The sequence below is a fragment of the Leucoraja erinacea genome, chromosome 1 (assembly GCF_028641065.1).
Source record: "Leucoraja erinacea ecotype New England chromosome 1, Leri_hhj_1, whole genome shotgun sequence".
Lineage (NCBI taxonomy): Eukaryota > Metazoa > Chordata > Chondrichthyes > Rajiformes > Rajidae > Leucoraja > Leucoraja erinaceus.
The window spans coordinates 137,443,306-137,468,057 of record NC_073377.1 but is presented as its reverse complement, the minus strand read 5'-3'; the positions used below and the strand labels follow the sequence as shown (position 1 = coordinate 137,468,057).

General features: G+C 48.5%; 1 protein-coding gene across 1 annotated transcript in view; it reads left to right on the top strand.

Annotated features, from left to right (window-relative positions):
* abcg2a (ATP-binding cassette, sub-family G (WHITE), member 2a) overlaps positions 1-24,752 on the top strand; it is a 138,524-nt gene that overhangs the window by 22,075 nt on the left and 91,697 nt on the right. Inside the window, exons 3-4 of the mRNA XM_055635188.1 lie at positions 3,979-4,239; positions 15,387-15,446. Of these exons, the coding sequence (XP_055491163.1) occupies positions 3,979-4,239; positions 15,387-15,446 (321 nt within the window). The remainder of the gene's footprint in view (positions 1-3,978; positions 4,240-15,386; positions 15,447-24,752) is intronic.

Genomic DNA, 24,752 nt, shown 5'->3' with positions numbered 1-24,752 from the left:
AAGAGAGAGTTAGATTGAGCTTTTAGGGCTAAGGGAATCAAGGGATATGGGGAAAAAGTCGGAACGGGGTACTGATTTTGGATGATCAGCCATGATCATATTGAATGGTGGTGCTGGCTCGAAGGGCCGAATGGCCTCCTCCTGCACCTATTTTCTATGTTCAGGAACAGGGCAGCATGGTGGCGCAGCAGTAGAATTGCTGACTCACAGCGCCAGAGACCTGGGTTCAAACTTGACTATGGGTGCTGTCTGTACGGAGTTTGCACGTTCTCCCTGTGACAGTGTGGGTTTTCTCCGGGTGCTCCGGTTTCCTCCCACACTCCAAAGACGTACAGGTTTGTAAGTTGATTAGCTTTGGTAAAATTGTAAATTGTCCCCAGTGTGTGGGATCGTGCTAGTGTATGGGGCGATCACTGGTTAGCATGGACTCGGTGGGCCGAAGGGTCTGTTTCCGCACTGTATCACTAAACAAAACTAAACTAGAAACAGAGAACTGAAGACACTGGTTTGCAATAAAAGGACACAAATTGCTGGAGTAACTCAGGCAGCATCGAGGAGAGCATGGAATACTGAGTTACTCCAGCACTTTATGGCCTTGGTGGACTGTCCACAGGAACTGGGTAGCTGTGGGTTTGAATCAAGCATCCCTGCCCCAGTCCATCTCTGCAGGAAAATAGACAGTGGGATGATAGACCATCATAAAATCTTGGGGTGAAAACCCCAAGGAGCATCTGCGTTGGAGGGTGATGGATGGAGAGAATTTGGGAGGAACTGTGAACTTTTGAATCCAACATTGGAATTATTGAGTAGGAAGAAACTGAAAATGCTGGTTTACACTGAAGATAGACACAAAAAAGCTGGAGTAACTCAGCGGGTCAGACAGCATCTCTGGAGAGATGGAATAGGTGACGTTTCGGGTCAAGACCCTTCTTCAGACTGACGTTTTGGACCAGTCGCTCCCTCTTCTCCCCTCTCCCATCAGGCAAAACGCACACCTCCAGATTCAGGGACAGTTTCTTCCCAGCTGTGATCAGGCAACTGAATCATCCTACCACAACCAGAGAGCAGTGCTGAATTACTATCTACCTCATTGGAGACCCTCGGACTATCCTTGATCGGACTTTGTTGGCTTTACCTTGCACTGATCATGTACCGGTACACTGTAAATGGGTCGATTGTAATCATGTATTGTCTTTCCGCTGACTGGTTAGCACGCAATGAAAGCTTTTCACTGTACCTTGGTTGACGCAACTATTATTTATTATTACAAATTATTGAATTGCTTATTGTTCATGTTGCTGGGCGAAGTTAGAGCAGACTCGCATAGAACATGATGTGTGTTTGTTGTGGTATATTTAGTGAGCCTTCAACAAGAGAAAATGCTGATGGCAACAGAATGGTTGTAGTGGATGACTTTAACTTCCCCAATAATGACTGGGACTTCCTCAGTGCAAGAGGCTAAGACGATTGCAGGTTAATTCCCGGGATGGCGGGACTGTCATATGCTGAGAGAATGGAGCCATTTAGCCCAAGGTGTCCACTCCACCATTCAATCATGGCTGATCTATCTTTCCCTCTCAACCCCATTCTCCTGCCTTCTCCCTGTAACCTCCCACATCCTCCCACACACTAATCAAGTACCTGTCAATCTCTTCTTTAAAGATACCCAAAGACTTAGTCTCCACCGCTGTCTGTGGCAATGAATTCCACAGATTCACCAGCCTCTGACTAAAGAAATTCCTCCTCATCACCATTCTAAAGTTACGTCCTTTAATTCTGAGGCTGTGTCCTCTGGTCCTAAACTCTGGCACTATAGGAAACATTCTCTCCACGTCTACTCTATGTAGTCCTTTAGAATATAGAAAGATACAGCACAGGAACTGGTCCTTCTGGTGAATAATGTTTGTGCCGGACGTGATGGCAAGTTAAACTAATCTCATTTGCCTGTACACGATCCATATCCCGCTAGATGGCAGGTACAGAATACTGAGTTGGATGATCAGCCATGATCATATTGAATGGCGGTGCAGGCTCGATGGGCCGAATGGCCTACTCCTGCACCTATTTTCTATGTTTCTATGTTTCTATTCCCTGCACTTCCATGTGCCTGTCTGAAAGCCTCTAAACTGCCAGCGTACAGTTACTTGCCATGTGTGAAGTTTTGGTCTCCAAATTTGAGGAAGGACATTCTTGCTATTGAGGGTGCAGCGTAGGTTCACAAGGTTAATTCCCGGGATGGCGGGACTGTCATATGCTGAGAGAATGGAGCGGCTGGGCTTGTATACTCTGGAGTTTAGAAGGATGAGAGGGTATCTTATTGAAACATAAAAGATTATTAAGGGGTTGGACACGCTAGAGGCAGGAAACATGTTCCCGATGTTGGGGGAGTCCAAAGCTAGGGGCCACAGTTTAAGAATAAGGGGTAAGCCATTTAGAACGGAGACAAGGATACACTTTTTCGCACACAGAGAGTTGTGAGTGTGGAATTTTCTGCCTCGGAGGGCGGTTAAGGCCGGTTCTCTGGATGCTTTCAAGAGAGAGCTAGATAGGGATATTAAAGATAGTGGAGTCAGGGGATATGGGGAGAAGGCAGGAACGGGGCACTGATTGTGGATGATCAGCCATGATCACATTGAATGGTGGTGCTGGCTCGAAGGGCCGAATGGCCCACTTCTGCACCTATTGTCTTATGTCTATATACCTCCACCACCACCCCTGACAATGTTTTCCAGGCCCCCACCACTCCACGTAAAAAAAAATCTGCCTCGTAAATCTCCATCAAACTTTTCCCCTCTGACCTTATAGCTGTGCACTATAGTGTTGGATATTTCCATGTTGGGTAAAAGGTTCTGACTGTCTACCCCATCTACGCCTCTCATAACTTTAAACACTTCCATCTAGTTTCTCCTCAACCTCCGATGTTCCAGAAAAAAACGATCTAAGTCTACCTAGCCTCCCAGTGTGTGAAACCCTCTAATCCAGGCAGCATTCTAATAAACCTCTTCCGCACCCTCGCTAAAGCTTCTACATCTTTCCTGTAATGGGGCAACTGGAACTTCACTCAATATTCCAAATGAATAGTTGGCTTCTCCAATTTCAGGTAGTCCTTGCTTTCTCCCTCCATTCCCCTCCCCTTCCCAGCTCTCCCACAGCCTACTGTCTCCGCCTTTTCCTTTCTTCTTCTCGCCCCCCCCCCCACATCAATCTGAAGAACTAGTCAGTGGAAAGCCTATACGTGATTACAAACAACCTGTCCACAGTGATTACAATCAAACTGTCCACAGTGATTACAATCAAACTGTCCATGAGAGGGATTAATTGTTAAACTGTAACATCTGACCAGTCCTTCATGTTGATAAGTGATTGGAGCAGAATTAGGGCATTCGGCCCATCAAGTCTACTCTGCCATTCAATCATGGCTGCTCCATCTTCCAACTCCAATCTCCCGCCTTCTCCCCATAACCCCGTTCTAATCAAGAATCTGTCTATCGCTGCCGTAAAAATATCCATGAATGGCAATGAATTCCACAGATTCACCATCCTCTGAGTGAACTTCCTCCTCATCTCCTTCCTAAAGGAACGTCCTGTTATTCTGAGGCTGTGCCCTCTGGTCCCAGACTCTCCCACTAGTGGAAACATCCTCTCCACATCCACTCTATCCAGGCCTTTCACTATTTGGTAAGTTTCAATGAGGGGTCCCTTCATCCTTCTAAACGCCAGCGAGTACAGGCCCAGTGCCGACAAACGCTCATCATACATTACCCCACTCATCCCAGGGACATTCTCGTAAACCTGCTGAAGTGTCTTGACCTGAAACGTCGCCTATTCCTTCTCTCCATAGATGCAGCCTCACCCGCTGAGTTTCTCCAGCATTTTTGTCTACCTTCGATTTTTCCAGCATCTGCAGTTCATTCTTAAACTTCCTTCCTCAGATATGGTCCCAATCCTGCTCACAATCTGTTCTGTTTCTCTACACAGTGATGGTAACAAGATGGAACAGGCCGATCACCACAGGAACCTGCGGCCGAATAATCTATACCATCAGGAAGTACCCGATGTATCTATACCTATACACAAAGTACCTACCATCCCGACACAGAGGCCTTCTGAGTTGTCCAACCACGAAATGTTCATTGGCTCCACTGTCAGCTTCAACAATATCTGCTACAAGGTTAAAGTCAAGCAGGGCTGTCTATGGAACCGCCAGACCCTGGTGAAGAAAATCCTCTGTAACATCAAGTAGGTATAGTCTCTGGTCGGGTGTAGATGTGCTGCTTGAATAGTCACCATCTCAGACCTGAACAGGTCATCGCACGATTGGCCACTATTTCCATGAAACGTCCACAAGGTTAATTACCGGGATGGCGGGACTGTCATATGCCGAGAGAATGGAGCGGCTGGGCTTGTACACTCTGGAGTTTAGAAGGATGAGAGGATATATTATTGAAACATATAAGATTGTTAAGGGTTTGGACACGCTGGAGGCAGAAAACATGTTCCCGATGTTGGAGGAGTCCAGAACCGGGGGCCACAGTTTAAGAATAAGGGGTAAGCCATTTAGAACGGAGATGAGGAAACACTTTTTCACACAGAGAGTTGTGAGCCTGTGGAATTCTCTGCCGCAGAGGGCGGTGGAGGCCGGTTATCTGGATGTTTTCAAGAGAGAGTTAGATAGGGCTCTTGAAGATAGCGGAGTCGGGGGATATGGGGAGAATGCAGGAATGGGGTACTGATTGGGGATGATCAACCATGATCATATTGAATGGCAGTGCTGGCCTACTCCTGCACCTATTGTCTATTGTCCAAGTGGGTCTTGTTCGATGAAGCGTAAGTGCCGGGGATCAAAGGACCCCCATCCCGTCAAGCCTTTGGTCTTAAAAATGAAAGCCCGCAAAAGTATCAGGCGGCTGGTGAGTCTGTGAACCAACCGCGAGAGAAACAGAATGCAGGGAACACCTCGGTGCAGTACCCTCAACCCCAGGTCCCCAATGTGGGGGGGAGAATCCGTGCGTAGAGGGACCCCCACCGGCTGCCCCCTCGCGACCAGAAGGCAACATCGACCGCCACTTGGTGTCCGGGCGGTGGACCAGGGCGAGGAAGGGCAGGGTGTGGAGGAGAAGCCCGCTACCAGCATCACTGGGGGTTGTTGGTAACCCTGTACCTCCATCGGTGGCTATCATGATATAGTGATATCTGTAGAGCCGCTGAGGTACTGCATTAAAGTGTAGCTGGGACATTGACTGAGGATTGTTAGCCCCAGCAGTGGTGCTGAAGAGAAGGGGAGGGGGGAGTGAGGAGGGTGAGAGAGGGCGAGACAGGACATATAGTAGAAACAAAGAGCTGCAGGTGCTGGTTTCTACGAAAGATAGACACAAAGTGCTGGAGTAACTCCGTGGGTCAGGCTGCATCTCCCTCTCCGCAGGGGGGGGGTTGGGGTGGGGATTCGGGACAAGGGGGGTCCGGGGGTGGGGGGGGGGTTGGGGTGGGGGGGGGGGGCTCTTTGGTGGGGGGGGGGGGGGGAACACTCTACAAACCAATCACAAATAAAGGTCATATAATACCTGAAGTAAAGAATCATTTTACTAGGTAGTATAAACAATTTGGGCAAGGCCCCTCTCCTTGACCAATCACAAATACACACTGCAAAGACCATGCAACATAGTTAACAGTGGTATTATAACCCAGCATTCCCCAACCAATCCTGATCATGCAGGACCCAGCTCCTTCTGCAAAACCCTCATGCATATTATCAATTAAAAAACATCTGGACACCCTGTACTTAGATTCCTCCCAGGCCACAGACATTCTGGAGCCATGATCCTCATGGTCTTTGCAGTCTTTGCAAAAAGATGCCAAGCAGGTTTTGCAAAGGCAGAAATCCTCCATTTTGTCACACACTAAAATGGCCAATGTGTGCGTGTTTATATGTAAGTGTGTGTGTACATATGTGCATGTACTTGTGCGTGTGTGTGTGATTACATGTGTGTGTACACGCATGTGTATGTGTGTTATGTGGAGGCTTTGTAGAGGGTGCACAGGAGTTTGACCAGGATGATGCCTGGATTCGACAGTTTTAGCTACGGGGAGCGGCTGGACAAACTTGGATTGTAGGTTGATTGGGGACTTGATAGAATTATCAGAAGCAAAGATTGGGTGGATAATTAAAATCTCTTGTCTCAGGATGGAATTGTCAAATATGAGAGGGCATAACTTTAAAGTGAATTTAATGTCAGATGAACAAAGATTTAATGTCAGACACAAAATGCTGGAGTAACTGCTGGAGAGACGGAATGGGCGACGTTTTGGGTCGAGACCCTTCCCTCGACACAAAAAGTCACTCATTCAGATTCAGATTCAGATTCAGATTCAATTTTAATTGTCATTGTCAGTGTACAGTACACAGACAACGAAATGCATTTAGCATCTCCCTTGAAGAGCGACATAGCAAACATGTGTGAATAAATATGTAAATAATGTGTGTATGCGTGGGGTGCGTGGGGTCATATGTGCAGTCACCGAGGTGCGTGTGTTTTGTAGAGTGACAGCCGTGTGGAAAGAATGTGTGTTCCTCGACCTGCTGGTTCGGCAACGGAGAGACCTGTTGCGCCTCCCGGATGGTAGGAGGGTAAACAGTCCATGGTTGGGGTGAGAGCAGTCCTTGCGATGCTGAGCGCCCTCCGCAGACAGCGCTTGCTTTGGATCAGACTCAATGATTGGGTGGATAATTAAAACCGGTGTCTGCGAATGGCAATTTTCAACCATGAGAGGGCAGTGCCTTTAAATCGGAGACAGAGCAGTTGCCATACCATACTGTGATGCAGACACAAAATGATGAAGTCGATGCTGGAGCGGACGGAAGTTCACGACGGATCTGAGGGACAGATGGACCTTTCTTTCAGTCTCCTCAGGAAGAAAAAAGACGCTGATGAGCCTTCTTGATCAGGGTAGAGTTATTGTGGGTCCAAGAGAGGTCATCGGAGATTTTGACTCCCCACCTCGAAGCTAAAAGCATCTGCAGTTCCACCTCCACAAGTTTTAATGTGGATGGGGGTGTGCGTGCCGCCTCTGGACTTCCTGAAGTCTACAATGGGCTCCTTGGTTGCCTTGGAGTTACGGGCCGGGAGTGGTTGTCAGCGCACCATGCTGCCAAGTTTTGCTAGACGCATGTCCCTGTAGGCCAGCTCATCGTTCTTGCTGATGAGGCCAATCACCGTTGTATGAATCTGCATACTTGATGATCGCATGTGTACCATGTACAGGTGTGCAGTCATAGGTGAAGAGGGAGTAGAGGAGGGGGCTCAGCACACAGCCCTGAGGAACGCCGGTGTTCAGGGTGAGGGTTGAAGAGGTGTGCTTGTCTAACCTCACAGACTGGGGTCTGTTGGTTAGAAAGTCCAGTATCCAGTTGCAGAGGGAGGGGTCGATGCCCAGGTTACCGAGTTGGGTGATCAGTTTTGATGGAATAATGGTGTTGAATGCTGAGCTGTAATCGATGAATCCCCACTTCTCCAGAGATGCTGCCTCACCTTGACTACTGCCGGGTCCACTCCTGACGGCTCCGACCCAGAGGCCGGCCGCGTGGACCCGCCGTCTGGCTTCCCCGCGGCCACCTGAGTGGCATCTGCCGCTTGCGTCCGCCTGGCCACCTTGTGCGGCACTGACGTTGTGAGCCGAAGGGCCTGTTCCCGTTCTGTGCTGTTCTGTGGATGACTGAGATCCAATATTGTAGCACTGAATGTAGTCAGGACACACAAGGAACTGCAGATGCTGGAATCCTGGGCAAAAAAAGTGGAATTCTCTGCCACCGAAGGCAGTGGAGGCCAATTCATTGGATGTATTCAAGAGAGAGTTACATTTAGCTCTTAGGGCTAACGGAATCAAGGGATATGGGGAGAAAGCAGGAAAGGGGTACTGATTCTGGATGATCAGCAATGATTATATTGAATGGCGGTGCTGGCTCAAACGGCCAAAATGGTCTACTCCTGCACCTATTGTTTATTGTCTATGTAAAAAACAAGGTGTGGGGGAACTCAGTGGGTCAGACGGCATCAGTGGAGGGAATGGACAGGCGATGTTTTGGGTTGAGATGCTTCTTCAGACGAGCAGTAACCAGTGGAACTTGATGAGTTTTCAATAGTTTATTATCTTAGGACTGAGGTCTCCTTGACTGATGGCCAACCAATGCAAGGTAACATTCCTTCTCTCTTAGAGGTGCTGCCTGTCCCGCTGAGTTACTCCAGCACCTTGTGTCTACCTTGGGTTCATTAATATCCCGGTTTATCACAGAAAAGTTATAGGTAAAACTGTCACACCTACCTCAGCGTTGTGGGCAATTAATCCGTGACTTTGGTTTGCGTTTAGAGATACAGCAAGGGAAGAGGCCTCTCGGCCCACTGAGTCGGTGCTGTCCATCAATCACCATTTCACACTAGTTCTGTGTTTCCCACTTTCTCATCCACGCCTTAGACACTAGGGGTAATTTACAGAGGGCCAATTAACCTATAAACCCGCACGTCTTTGGGATGTGGGAGAACCCAGATGAGGCCCATGTGGACACAGAGGGAACGTGCAAACTCCACATAGACAGCACCTGAGGTCAGGATCTAACCCAACTTTCTGGCTCTGTGAGGCAACGGCTCTACCCGCTGCACCGCCTTTACTGTTGTTCCATTCCAGGTGTTGCTTTTGGAACATTATCGGATGCTCATGGGTCATGAACTCTCCACAATCTGTGCTGATTAACAATGGGCCGTTATGTTCTGCAATTCGTATATAACTAGGGGCGCAGACTTTGCTGGCTGCAGAGCCTGGCCTTTTCTTGTACTGTTTCAAGGCGGTGGTCCAGCCACGTACTATAACAGCATGCAAGTGATATTTAGACAGGTACATGGACAGGATAGGACGGGTTTAGAGGGATGTGGGCCAAACGCAGCCAATCGGGGCTAGCATAGCCGGGGCAAGGATGAGTTGGGCCGAAGGGCCTTTTCCACGCTGTATGATTCAGAATTAAGAACAGAAAATGTCGGAAACGCCCTTCCAGATCAGTTAGCAAGAAACAAGTGTTGAAGGTTTCGGGGGCAGGAGATCAAACTGGGAAGGAGATCAAACAATGGTGCAGGGAGGGTGGGGGAGAGATGTCTAGGGCAGAGGCCGTATCTTTGATGGGGGTGACCTGGTGATAAACTGGCACCAGGGTCATCTATATGATGGGGGCAGTTGGAATATGGCACTTGGGAAATGGACAGGAAAGGTTGAGAGGGATATGGGTCAAACGCAGGCAGGTGGGACTAGTGTAGATGGGGCCTGTTTCGATGCTATTGATTTAGTCCTCAGTGTAGTTCAGATATACAGAATGAAAACTGGCCCTATGGTCCTCCGAGCCCACAGCGACCATTGGTCACCCGTTCGCACTATCTCAATGGTATCTGCGTGATATTGTGTCTACAGGCCTGTTACTGTATGCTGCAGCAAGTTATGGGTCTGTCCCACTTAGGCGACTCTTTAGGCGACTGCCAAGGACTAGTTTTAATGGAATTGACCTATGACACCTGGCAACAACCTACGACTCTGTGTCCATGTTCTCTACAGATGCTGCCTGACCCACTGATTTACTCCAGCACTCCGTGCCCATGTTCTCCACAGATGCCACCTGACCCGCTGAGTTACTCCAGCACTCTGTGCCCATGTTCTCCACAGATGCTGCCTGACCCGCTGAGTTACTCCAGTACTTTTCTTCACTCCAAGAAAGAGGTTAGACACACTTGGATTGTGTTCTCTGGAACGCCAGAGGTTGAAGGGAGACTTGGTATTGCCAGACCCAGGTTTGATCCTGACCTCAGGCGGAGCTTGCACATTCTCCCTTAAAACTGCGTGGGTTTCCTCCAGGTGCTCTGGTTTCACCCACATCGCAAAGACAAGTGGGTTTGTAGGTTAATTGGCCTCTGTAAAAAAAATCCCTAAATGTGTAGGCTGTGTGATAACTCTGATCTAGTGTGATTGGGTGATGGAAGGTTGGCTTGGACTCAGTGGGCCAAGTGCCTGTTTCCTGCTGTAACTCCAAACAAACTAAAAGTGGAAGCACCTTCTCAAACACCGTGGTCCTTGTGAGGAAGATGTGCCGTTTCCATACTGGCTGGCTCTATGGCCATGGACCTATCACTCTGTTTTTAGCTGCTGATGTATTGTACAAGTTCCAGTCAAGCAAGTTAAACCTGATTTGTAATTAAGAATTCATTCATTTTTCATGGCCTTTGATCGGTGGTGAAGAGTGCATTTTGTCTCACAGAAATCAAACTCGAACCAAAACATTGGTGAGATTTCCAAGGATTAGTTTCTTGGTCTTCAGCAGTCGTTGGGATCAGGGTAACGGATCTCCCATCTGGTTTGGTCGCTGATGAGAACAGCACACCCTTCCACAGGTGTGCAGGTGATAGTCAGTGGGACGGGCAGGTGATAGTCAGTAGGTGGTCACAACATGAAGCCAATTTAAACTAATCTTCTCTGTCTGCATGTTGTGCCTCATTTCCTTACAACCCAGCGGTATGATCTGGTTCCTTGGTTCAAATGAACACATCTTGACTTTGCCAGTGAAAAGGATGTTACTTCACACCCTGGTTAAACAGAGCACAACGTGAAGGTTGGTGATGAAGCAGTTGATGATGTTTGTTCCGTACAGACAGCCCCTGTAGTCAGGATGGAACCTGGGTCTCTGGCGCTGTGAGGCAGCAACTCTACCACTGCGCCACCGTGCCGCCTGTCGAGGGTAGTAGGTGCCTGGAGCACGCTGCCAGGCGTGGTGGCCGAGGCGGATAACATGGTGGTGTTTAAGAGACTTTTGGATGGACACAGAGATATGGAAGGCTAAGGTGTGCAACCAAGACATCAAAGGGGGTGAAGGGCAAGAAAAATGGAGAATAGATCAGATTGTTAGCTAGGGGAAGGTGACAACAAGGCAAATAAAGATAAAATCTAAGCAGGGGGATAGTGAAACCAGTTGGAGAATTAGGATGGGGGAGGGATGGAGAGAGAAGGAAAGCAAGGGTTACTTGAAGTTAGAGAAGTCAATGTTCACACCACTGGGGTGTAAGCTGCCCAAGCGAAATATGCGGTGCTGTTTCTCCAATTTGCGCTGGGCCTCTGACAATCAGTATGGGAATGGGAGGGGGTGTTAAAGTGTTTAGCAACGGGGAGATCAGGTAGGTTTAGGCAGACTGAGCAGAGGTGTCTCTGCAGGAGATGCTCAGGACAGTGTCCATGGAACTATCATCATCAACTGCTTCATCACCAACCTTCCTTCCACCACCACGTTGTGCTCTGTTTAACCAGGGTGTGAAGTAACATCCTTTTCACTGGCAAAGTCAAGATGGGTTCATTTGAACCAGGGAAGCAAACCATACCGCTGGGTTGTAAGGAAATGAGGGATAGGCAAAACATGCAGGCAGGGAAGATTAGTTTAAATTGGCTTCATGTTGAGGACCACCTACTGACTAGCACCTGCCCATCCCACTGACCATAACCTGCCCACCTGTGGAAGGGTGCGCTGTTATCATTGGCCACCAAACCAGATGGGAGATCCGTTACCCTGATCCCAACGACTGCTGAAGACCAAGAAACTCGTTCTTGTCTTCAGCAGTCATTGGGATCAGGGTCGAAACCCATCACCAGCCTTAATGACTACCGTCCTGTGGCCCTCACTCCGGTAATCACAAAGTGCTTCGAGAGATTGGTCCTCCAGCACATCAAGGACTATCTACCACCAGACTTCGACCCCCACCAATTCGCCTATCGCCAAAACAGATCCACAGAAGACGCCATTACCGTAGCTCTCCACTCTGTGCTGAGCCATCTGGAGCAGGGGCAGAGCTACGTCCGGATGCTCTTTGTGGATTTTAGTTCAGCCTTTAATACAATCATTCCGGACATTCTCATTGGTAAACTGGTCACTCTCGGCCTCCCCACTCTCACATGTGCCTGGATAAAGGATTTCCTCACCAACCGGCCCCAGACTGTGAGACTCGGCCCCCACCTCTCCTCCACTCGCAGGTTGAGTACCGGTTCCCCACAGGGCTGTGTGCTAAGCCCCCTCTTATACTGTCTCTACACCTACGACTGTAGTCCAGCCCACAACAACAACCGCATCGTCAAATTTGCTGACGACACTACTGTGGTGGGACTTATTTCAAAGGGAGACGAGGCAGCCTACAGAGAGGAAGTCCTGAAGTTGACAACCTGGTGCTCAGAAAACAATCTGGCTCTGAACACCAGGAAAACAAAAGAGCTCATTGTCGACTTCAGGAGGCACAGCACCGACTTAGCCCCCCTACACATCAACGGCGAGTGTGTGGAGAGGGTCAACACCTTCCGGTTTCTCGGCGTCCATATCGCTGCTGATATCTCCTGGACGGACAACACGACAGCGATCATCAAGAAGGCTCAGCAGCGGCTGCACTTCCTGAGGGTCCTCAGGAAGCACAACCTGGACTCTAACCTGCTGCTGACCTTCTACCACTCGTCCATCGAGAGCCTGCTGACATACTGCATTACAGCATGGTACGGCAGCTGCACCATGGCAGACAGGGAGAGGCTTCAGAGGGTAACTAGGACAGCGCAGAGGATCATTGGCTGCCCTCTCCCCTCCCTGATGGACATCTACGCCTCCCGCTGCCTTAGCAGGGCAAAGAAGATCATCAAAGACAGCTCCCATCCTGCGTTTGGACTGTTCGACCTGCTGCCCTCTGGAAGGCGCTATAGGTGCATCAAATCCAAGACAAATAGACTCAGGAATAGTTGCTTTCCGAGAATTATAACTACTATTAATTCTAATTCACACATGCACTGACTTCACTCCCCAACACGGACTTACATCTGTATATATGTATATATGCATGTAGCGCCGCAGAAATTGTGCACCTATTCCCGCCCCCCGATCCCCCCCCCCCCCCCCCCCCCCCCCCCCCCCCCCCCCCCCCCCCTTCTCCTGTTTTTTGTTTTTTTCTGTTTCTTGTTTTTTGTGCTAAATTGTATGTATGCACTGAGTACGAGCAGCTTTCAGTTTCACTGTACATGTATAGTGCCAATAAATGGCATATCTATCTTCAACACAAGGAGAGACAAAAAAAAAAGGAACTGCAGTTGCTGGTTAACAAAAAAAAGAATCAACCAAGATCTTGAATGGCATAAAAGGACACAGAGTGCTGGAGTAACTCAGCGGGTCAGGCAGCATCTCTGGAGAATACGGATAGGTGATGTTTCAGGTTGGGACCACCCTGGAGTCGGAAGAAGGTTCCCGATCCGAAACGTCACCTCACTGTATTCTCCATAGATGCTGCCTGACCCGCTGAGTTACTCCAGCACTCTGTGTCCATGTTCTCCACAGATGCTGCCTGACCCGCTGAGTTACTCCAGCACTCTGTGTCCTTTTATGCCATTCAAGTTCTTGGTTCGTTCTTTTCTTTGTTAACCAGCAACTGCAGTTCCTTTTTTTTTTTTGTCTCTCCTTGTGGCTAATACCTTCTAATTCAAACATCCAAGCATCTTGTATGGACTATTTCTGTACACTTTGTTAAACGGGAATGTGCTTGGGCAAGGCAATACCCTACTGGACTGTAGGCAAGAAAATAATTTCACTGTGCGTTTGCACGGGACAATGAAGAACCTTTAAGCCGTGAAACATTGTTCAGTCTCATAATAATCATATACATCTGCATTTTTACAAAATACGTGACATTATTGCAGTTGTAAAACTGCAATCCATAAGTTGCTGATAAAAATCGTTTAAGAATCTTTGTGCGTGATTACTTTGAAGGACTTTACTGGGAATGAATTATTATCACACCGTGACCTTTCTTATCGGTGTGTTTGTAATGGTGGTACATGCAGGTGGTGATCTCATGTATATTTATTTACCATGCTTGGCTAATGGATAACGCAAGTGGATCAACTCAAATATTTATTGATTTAGCCTTAGAGTTTGGTTGTTATATTACGTCAAGTTCCCCAGTGTGGGATAAATTGACGGGGAGAAAATGATTGATATATGTAGCTTTATTTTTAATTTGTCTGTGCACCAGCACCTTTTTTGTCTCAGTGTTGCATTTGTTCGTGAGGTGACGGTTGGGCATCCAGCCTCAGTGTGTCTCAAATTCCTGGTAGCATTTTTCTTTTGAACCTGAATCAATACAAAGCATGTTTTCTGTTTTGTTCTGCTTCAGTCACATACCTATGTGCCTTTATTTCCTTTCCCTTCATGAGGTATTGACAGCTTAAGAGCTGTACGGCATGGGCACAGGCCCTTCGGCCCACCTTGTCCATGCCGACCAAGTTGGCATACTGGGCTAGTCTCACTTGCCTGCATTTGGTCCTCTAAACCTATCCATATATCTGTCCAAACTTCTATTAAAAGTTGTAATTTTATCTGCTTTTATAGCTTTCTCTGGCAGCTCGTTCCAGATACGAACTACGCTCTGAGTGAAAAAGGTTGCCCCCGAGGTCTCTTGAATCTCTCCCCTCTCACCCTTAATCCTGTGCCCTCTAGTTTAGAATCCTCTCTCTGACAAAAAGGACTGCGGGTGTTCACTTTATCCATGCTCTACATAATCCTGTACACCTCTATGGTGGCACAGTGGGTAGAGTTGCTGCCTCTCAGCGCCACAGACCCGGTTTTGACCCTGACCTTGGGTGCTGTCTGTACAGAGTTTGCACGTTCTCCCTGTGACCGCGTGGGATTTTACCAGGTGCTCCAGTTTCCTTCCACATTCCAAAGACATGCGTGTTTGTAGGTTAATCAGCCTCTGTAAAGTTGTTGTCCCCCCCCCCCCCCCCCCCCCCCCCCCCCCCCGTGTGTGTGTGTAGGGAGTGGATGAGAAAGTAGGATAACATAGAACTAGTGTGGTCGGGTGATCGATGGTCGGCTTGTACTCAGTGGAATGAAGGGGCTGGTTCCACGCTGTATATTCCTAGCAATTAAGGTCTCCTCAGCCTCCTACAATCAAGAGAGAAGTCCCAGAATACAGAGTGATAGAGCGATACAGCATGGAAACAGGCGCTTTGGCCCAACTTGTCCATACTGGCCAACAATGTCCCAGCTACACTAGTCCCACCTGCCTGCGCTTGGTCCATATCTCTCCAAACCTGTCCTATCCATGTACCTATCTAACTGTTTCTTAAACGTTGGGATAGTCCCAACCTCAACTACCACCTTTGGATATCTAGCCTCTCCTGATAACTCAAGCCCACGAGCCCAGGTAACATCCGGATTTTTTATGCAGTTTTTGTAGCTATGACTCATGATTTGTAAATGCCGTTTTAGTAGTTTGTTGCTATCATTAGCAACCCAAGTTGCAATTCAGTGTGGTTACATAAGACTTCTACCATGTTTTATCTTGCAGTGGCATCATGAAGCCTGGTATGAATGCTATCATGGGCCCCACCGGCAGTGGAAAGTCCTCGTGAGTATTGTCATTAAGACCAACGTACAACACAACAGCTGGTTCAGCTTTGTTATTGTCACCTGTACTGAGGTACAGTGAAAAGTTTTGTTCTGCATGCTATCCAATCAGATCAGATAATCGTAGGCCCCCCGCGGTTTTGGCTGCTTTCTCCAAACCGTCGCTTACGATGATGTGTGGTCGGATGCAAGCCTGGGCGATGTCATATGGAGGACAGGCTGTTGCCCATGCAGCACGTCCCCTCCACGTCGCTGATCGATCCAAAGGAACAGCAGACCTGTTACAGTTTGGCACCAGCGCCTTCGCAGGAGCTGCGAGGTTGTAGACAACTGCCTTAGGGGCTCCCACTCCGGATTTTTTTGATGTTTACTCCTGGAGCCTTTCCCATCACTGGATATGGCCACAAGGCAATGCAGGTTTTAAATCAGAGTTTTCCCTCTCCTAGATGGACTGCCTTCCCAGGCTGACGAGCCTCATCTGACCGAGACTCGTGGGGGCGGGAGCATCTACCTTCCCTTGCAGGTCTATAACACCTGCCCATTGCCCACAGATAATACCATACACAAATACAATCACACCAAACTCCAGTACAATAGGTAGAGCAAAGGGGAAGATACAGAGTGCAGAATATAGTTCTCAGCATTGTAGCGCATCAGTTCCAGAGACAAAGTCTAATGTCCGCAATGGGGTAGAGGTGAATCGGACAGTGCCCTAGCTTATGGAAGGACTGTTCAAAAGCCTGATAACAGAGGGGAAGAAGCTGAGTCTGGTAGACACAAAATGCTGGAGTAACTCAGCGGGTGAGGCAGCATCTCTGAAGAGAAGGAATGAGCGATTTTTCGGTTTGAGACTCTTCTTCAGATTGTCCTGAGTCTGGTGCTGCGCGCATTAAGGCTTTTTTTTATCTTCTGCCTGACGGGAGCGGGGAGAAGAAGTAATGCCCAGGATATAAATGTTCCGAGATTATGTTGGCCACTTTTCTGAGGCAGTGTGATCTGTGAGTTGAGTCGATGGTGGGGAGTCTGGTCTAATGGTGTGATGGACTGGGCTACATTTTGACCTTCGAGATACAGCATGGAAACAGGTCCTTCGCCCCACCGAGTCCATGATGACCAGCGATCCCCGTACACTAGCACTATCCTACACACTAGGGACAATTTACAATTTTACCAAAGCCAATTAATCTACAAACCTTTGGAATTGACAAGTCTTTGGAATGTGGGAGGAAACCAGAGCACCCGGAGAAAACCCACGCGATCACAGGGAGAACATACAGGCAGCGCCCGTAGTCAGGATCGAACCTGGGTCTCTGGCGCTGTGAGGCAGTAGCTCTACCGCTGCACCACCTTGCCACCTCTATCAATCAATCAATCAATCAATCAACCTTTATTGTCATCTTGCAAGCAACAGTTGTACAGTGCAAAATGAAAAGACGTTTCCCAGTGAATAGCGGAGCATCGCACATGAAATTTAAAACATTTCTCACATAATAACATCTACTCTAGGCTGGTATTTGTGTTCTGCACTGGTCGACATTTGCAATAACTGGTTATTCGAGTTAGTATAGAACCAAATATTTCAGGATGATGGCTATGGAATCTGAACATTAACTCCATATATACTTCTTAACCATCCTGAAGTCTCTAACTGTATGTATAGTTTAGAGATACAGCATGGAAACAGGCCCTTCGGCCCACCTTGTCCATGCTGACCATCGATCATCTGTTCACACTAGTTCTATGTTATCCCACTTTCTCATCCACTCCCTACACACTAGGGACAATTTACAGAGGAGTGATTAACCTGCAAACCCACACACAGTCATGCCCCTGTCCCACTTAGGTGATTTTTTAGGCAACTACAGGCGACTTGGCTGTCACCAGGGTGTTGCCTGTATGGTCTCCTCAGTCGCCCAAAGTGTCATACCTTTTTTCTGGTCGCCGCTGGATTTTGAAATGTTCAAAACCTTTCGGCGACAGTCGGTGACTGTGGGCTTGACGCCAACGATCGTAGCCTGATGTAGGCGCTGTCGTAGGTTGTCTCCAGGATGACATAGGTTGTCGCCGGTGCTCACTTCGGTGAATTCCATTGGCGACTACATACGTCAACCGCCGACAGTTACCGCCGACTGAATTGTCGTACTTTGTCATAGCCTGTCGCGGGTGGTCGCGGGTTGTCGTAGGTGTGGTCATAGGTGGACGTCCTAATGGGTCATTGGTTGTCGGTAGCTTGCCGTAGCGTGACGTCGACTAGGAGGTAGGTTGTTATTGTCATAGACATTGTCGCGGGGGGAGGTTCAGTCGCCGGTATTTCAGCGACCAGCTACAACTATGACAGTTGCTGGCAGTCACCGAAAAAATCACCTAAGTGGGACAGGCCCTTCAGTTTCCTAGGGTAGAGGATTCAAAAGCTAGAGGGCGCAGGCTTAAGGTGAGAGGACAGAAATTTAAGAAGGACCTCGGGTAACTTTTTCACTGAAATGGTAGTCCGTATCTGGAACGAGCTGCCAGAGGAAGCTATAGAACCGGATATAATTACGACTTTTATAAGACATTTGGACAGATATGGATAGGATGGGTTTGGAGCACTAATTAAAAATATTTGTACAGGCACAAAGATAGAAACTGTTTGGAGGGATATGAGCCAAATACAGGCAGGTGCGACTAGGGCATCTTGGTCAGCATGAACAAGTGGGCTGTAGGGTCTGTTTCTGTGCTGTATGAATCTGTCACTCTGGAAATGCAGGCAAATAGGACAAGCCCAGTCAGTATATCAACTTGGTCAGCATGGACAAGGAAGGTCGAAGGGCCTGTTTCCATGCTGTATAACTCAACATAACTGGAGATTGCGGAGAGGTGTTGTTTCAGGTCAGGGCCTTTTTTCAGATCAACCGTACGACTCTATGATAGGCATGGACAAGGTGGGCTGAAGGGCCTGTTTCCATACAATCATCATCATCGGCGGTCACTGGAAACGATAATGACTATCCTCTCTATGGAGGACACCTGTACGTGACTTTGTTTAACGTGGGGAGACTGGTGCACAGACAGCCACCACAGATCTGGGTCTTGACAGATCTGGGTCAGGATCCAGTGGCATGGAGTCCAAGACGACAGGAGACACTTTTCTGCTGCAGCCTTCATCCGCCTTCCCCAGCCGTTGTGACGCTCCACTAAGGTCAGCCATCGTCCTCCGACTGTTCCTCCGTTGAGGTCGTGGTTGGATTGCTCTTTGTCAGAGTCCTCCTCCTCGACCTTACCACCATGGGTGGCCCTACCAGGAGCATAGCTCCAGACGGCATCACTCTCAGGATCTCAGGACCACGCAAGCTTCTCCACCACGACAAGGTGACAATCCATGGAGAAGGATTCCATGCAGCACAGTTCAATGATTCTGTCTTTAGTTTAGAGATACAGCGTGGAAACAGGCCCTTCGGCCCACCGAGTCTACGCCAAACACCAACCACCCCCCGGACACTAGCACTATCCCACACACTGGGGACAATTTACAGAAGCCAATTAACCAAGACGCCTGCACGTCTTTGGAGTGTGGGAGGAAACCGGAGCACCTGGAGAAAACCAACGTGGTCACGGAGAGAACGTACAAACTCCATACAGACAGCATCCGTAGTCGGGATGGAACCTGGGTCTCTGGCGCTGTGAGGCAGCAACTCTACCGCTGCGCCACCGTGCAGGGCGTAGCTCAGAATGGAATGTAGGATCGGTAGGTGATCCACACTCGCGATGGGACTCCATGTTGAAGCGGGTGCTGGAGCACCTTTATTCCATTGATGGATTTACTATCCTACACCACAGGGAGGCTCGAGCTCCCACAGGCCTGTCGTTGTGATTCTCCAAGCCAGCATCGCTCAATTTTCTGTTCCCTTCCAAAAATAGACCAGTGATTGCCTCGACTCAAGAAAAACAAAGAGAGAAAACAAAGCAAGCAAGCTGTGCCCGTATTTCACAGATGGAGGCGCAGATGGGAGGCGCAGTGGCCCAGTGGGTAGAGTTGGTGCCTCACAGCGCCAAAGACCCGGGTTCCATCCTGACTACGGGTGCTCTCTGTACGGAGTTTGCACGTTTTCCCCGTGACCGCGTGGGTTTTCTCCGGGAGCTCAGGTTTCCTCCCACACTCCAAAGACGTGCAGGACTGGGCAGTACGGGTCTGTAACGCAGATAGGCGGCACAGTGGCGCAGCGGGTAGAGCTGCTGCCTTACAATAGACAATAGGTGCAGGAGTAGGCCATTCGGCCCTTCGAGCCAGCACCGCCATTCAATGTGATCATGGCTGATCATCCCCAATCAGTACCCCGTTCCTGCCTTTTCCCCATATCCCCTGACTCCACTATCTTTAAGAGCTCTATCTAGTCTAAAGTATCCAGAGAATCAGCCTCCACCACCCTCTGAGGCAGTGAATTCCACACTCACAACTTTCTGTGTGAAAAAGTGTTTTCTCATCTCCATTCTAAATGGCTCTATATCTTCCCCTTTGCTCCACCTATTGTACGGGAGTTTGACTTGATTGTATTTATATACTGTATGGCATATCTAATCTGTTTGGATTGCATGCAAAACAAAGCTTTTATTTGACACACGTGACAGTAATAAATCTAAAATGCATCACCTTGAACTCACCACGATTAACTGCCATCTCCTGTTGTTTTGCAAACTTCCCGACTGATCATTGCATGGATCTGGGCATGGGAAATAGTTTCATAAATCGGTGAAGAGTTTTTGAAGGGGTAAACGAGAGGGTTGATGAGGGAACGGCAACGGACGATGTCTATGTGGATTTTAGCAAGGCCAAATTGTACAGATGCGCCATAGAAAGCATTTTATCGGGATACATCACAGCACGGATTGGGAACAGCTCCATCCAAGACCGCAAGAAATTGCCGAGAATTGTGGACGCAGCCCAGACCATCACACAAACCAACCTCCCTTCCATTGACTCCATTTATGCCTCACGCTGCCTCGGGAAAGCAGCCGACACAATCAAAGACTTGTCCCTGTCCCACACCGGTCATTCCTTCTTCTCCCCACTCTCGTCCGGCAGAGGGTACAGAAGCTTGAAAGCGTGTACCACCAGACTCAGGAACAGCTTCTTCCCCGCTGTTATCAGGCTTCTGAACGGTCTTTTTCCATAAGCTAGGGTACTGTCCGATTCACCTCTACCCCATTGTGGACATTGGACATTGTCTCTGGAGCTGATGCGCTACAATGCTGAGAACTATATTCTGCACTCTGTATCTTCCCCTTTGCTCTACCTATTGTATGTTTGACGTGATTGTGCTACCTGATTGGATAGCAATGCCTTTCACTGTACCTCGTTACACATGACAACAATAAAGCTCAACGTAGGAATGTCAGATGGGGAGAGAGGAGTGAAATGTAAAGCCAGAGGGAGGGATATGTGTGGAAGGGCGTTGGGGGATAGTAGGGAACTGCAGGACTCTGGGGTGGGGAATGAGTGTACAAAGGAGAGGAAAGGTGCAGAGTGACCGTGGGGACAATGGGAAAAATGATGGGCACCAAGATGAGGACTTGCAGAAGATGGAGGCTGGGGCTGCATGTGTGTTACTTAATGGTGGCACAGTGCCGCAGCAGTAGCATTGATGCCTTATTGCCCCACAGGCCCAGGATTGATCATAACTCCGGGTGCTGTCCTTATAGAGTTTATATGTTCTCCCTGTGACCACGTGGGTTCCCTCCGGTTGCACTGGTTTCCTGCTACATCTCAAAGATGTGCGGGTTTGGAGGTTAATTGGCCCTCTGCAAATGGTCCTTGGTGTGTAGGATAGAACTAGTGTATGGAGTAATCGTTGGTCGGTGTGGACTCGATGGGCCGAAGGGCCTATTTCCACACTATATCTCTACTCGAAAACTAAACAAATTTGAAGAATTCAACATTCATACTGCTGGGCTGTAAGCTACCCAGGCGGAATATGAGGTGCTGTTCCTCCGGTTTGCATGTGGCCTCACTCTGACAATAGACAATAGGTGCAGGAGTAGGCCATTCGGCCCTTCGAGCCAGCACCGCCATTCAATGTGATCATGGCTGATCATCCCCAATCAGTACCCCGTTCCTACCTTCTCCCCATATCCCCTATCTTTAAGAGCCTTATCTAGCTCTCTCTTTAAAGCATCCAGGGAACTGGCCTTCACCGCCCTCTGAGGCAGTGAATTCCACACTCACAACTCTCTGTGTGAAAAAGTTTTTCCTCCTCTCCGTTCTAAATGGCCTACCCCTTATTCTTAAACTGCGGCCCCTGGTTCTGGACTCCGCCAACATCGGGAACATGTTTCCTGCCGTCCAAACCCTCAACAATCTTATATGTTTCAATAAGTCCCCTCTCATCCTTCTAAACTCCAGAGTGTACGGTGGAGGAGGCCTAGAACAGAAATGTCAGTGTGGGAATGGGAAGGAGAGTTTAAATGGTCAGCAATCAGGAGATGCATGAGATACCTAATTTCACAATTTAACCCTTTTATTAACTAAAGTAAACCAACCGAAATCGATAATTTTGTGAGCCCAGGTCTGTGTGCGCGTTTTGTTTACTCTGATTAGCACAGTTATCCGCAAAGTGTTCCAGGGTCCTCGTCGATCTTTTGTAAACAGCGCTGCCTTCCTCTTCCAATCTCGCTTCAGACCATCTGTTGTTGATTCATCCCGTTGAAGCTTTCAATCCAATTATTCCAAAGCTGTTATAGAGCCGAACAGCACAGACACAGGCCCTTCGGCCCACCTTCTTCACGCAGACCAAGTTGGCATATTAGACTCCTCACGAGGGTCCTTTGTAGCTCCGAGACTATGATTGTGTAGTCCACTTTAGTCCAATTTAATGACTCCTTGAAAGTGGCCACACCAGTAGAGAGGGTGGTAATGAGGCCTCCCGGTATGCTTGCCTTCATTGGTTGGGGAATTGAGCATTAAGGGCCCGTCCCACTTAGGCGATTTTTTTTTAAGCAACTGCCAGTGACTGTCACAAACGGCGACTGGACGCCCCCCCCCCCCCCCCACGACAATGTCTACGACAATGTCTGCAACAACCTACCACCTACGGCAAGCTATCGACAACAGGCAACCCATTCGGACGTCCACCCATGACCACACCTACAACAACCTACGTTCACCCGCGACAAGCTACAACAAGGTACGACATTCAGTCGCCGGCAACTGTCGACCGGTTGACATAGGTTGACGTTGGTAGTCGCCAATGGAATTCACCGCAGTCAGCGCCGGCGACAGTCTACGTTGCCCTGGCGACAACCTACGACAGCGCCTACGTCAGGAGAAAACAAGCTACGACAAGGCCACGGTCGCCGACTGTCGCCGAAAAGCTTTGAACATTTCAAAATCCAGCGGCGACCAGAAAAACGCTACGATTCTTTGGGCAACTGAGACGACTCACGATCATACAGGCGACAACCTAGTCGCCTAAAAAATCGCCTAAGTGGGACAGACGCTTAAGAGTCTGGAAGGCACGATGCAGCTTTATGGGTCTTTGGTCGGGCTGCATGTGGAGTATTGCGTGCAGTTCTGGTCGCCCCCATTACGGGAAGGATGTGGAGGCTTTGGAGAGGGTGCAGAGGAGGTTGACCAGAGTCATGCCTGGACTAGGGAGTACTGGCTACAGAGAGAGGCACAGACTTTGATCGGAATATCGGAAGTTGAGAGGAGAACTAATAAAATTATGAAAGGCATGGAAACATTTTAACATTACAATGAGAGGGGGAAATTTTAAAGTAGATGTGTGGGGAAAGATTTTGGGTGGGTGTCCGAGGCTTTATAAGGGGTTGGTCAGACCACATTTGAAGTATGAGCATTTTTGGGCCCCATATCCGAGGAAGGATGTGCTGTCATTGGAGAGGGTCCAGAGGAGGTTTACGAGAATGATCCCAGGAATGAGTGGGTTAACATATGATGAGCGTTTGACGGTGCTGGGCCTGTACTCGCTGGAGTTTAGAAGAATAAGGGGGGACCTCATTGAAACTTAACGAATAGTGAAAGGCCCGGATAGAGTGGATGTGGAGGGGATGTGTCCACTAGTGGGAGAGTCTAGGACTAGAGGGCACAGCCTCAGATTTAAAGAACGTACCTTTAGAAAGGAGATGAGAAGGAATATCTCGTCAGCGGGGGGTGAATCTGTGGAATTAATTGCCACAAATGGCAGTGGAGGCTGCATTAGATATTTTTACGGTGGTGATTGACAGATTCTCGATTAGTACGGGGTTAGTGTCAGGGGTTATGGGGAGAAAGCAGGAGAATGGAGTTGAGAGGAAATGATAAATCAGCCATTATTGAATGGCAGAGTAGACTCGATGGGCTGAATGGCCTAATTCTGTTCCTGGAACTTGTGAGCACGCTGCCGGTGGGTGGTGGTGGAGGCAGATATGATTGTGGCATTGAAGAAACATTTGGATAGGCACATGGATATGCAGGGAATGGAGGGATATAGACTGTAGTCGACTTGATTGTAATGACGTGTAGTCTCTTATTTTGACTGGATAGCACAGAACAAAAGCTTTTCACTGTACCTCAGTACACATGACAATCATAAACCAAACTAAACTATGGATTATGTGCAGACAGCTAAGAGTCGGCACAGACATTGAAGGACCTGTTCCTGTGTGGTGTTGTTCTATGTTTTAATTATGTTCACAATTGATAGGAGCAGAATTAGGCCATTCGGCCCATTCAATCATGACTGATCTATCTCGACCTCATAACCCTATTCTCCTGCCTTTGCCCCATAACCCCTGGCACCCGTACTAATCAAGAATCTGTTAATCTCTGCCTTAAAAATATCCAGTGACTTGCCCTCCACAGCTGTCTGTGGCAAAGAATTCCACAGATTCACCACCCTCTGACTAAAGAACTTCCTCCTCATCTCCTTCCTAAAGGAGCGTCCTTTTGATTCCGAGGCTGTGCCCTCTGGTCCTAGACTCTCCCACTAGTGGAAACTTCACCAGCACTCTATACAGGCCTTTCACTATTCGGTAAGTTTCAAATCTGACCAGTCCTTCATGAAGGTCATATATGACCTTCATGTTCATAAGTGATTGGAACAGAATTAGGCCATTCGGCCCATCAAGTCTACTCCGCTATTCAACCATGGCTGATCCATCTTTCCCTCTCAACCTCAATTCTGCTGCTTCTCCCCATAACCCCGTTCTAATCAAGAATCTATCAATCTCTGCCTTAAAAATATCCATGAATGGCAATGAATCCCACAGATTCACCTCCCTCTGAGTAAAGAACTTCCTCCTCATCTCCTTCCCAATGGAACGTCCTTTAATTCTG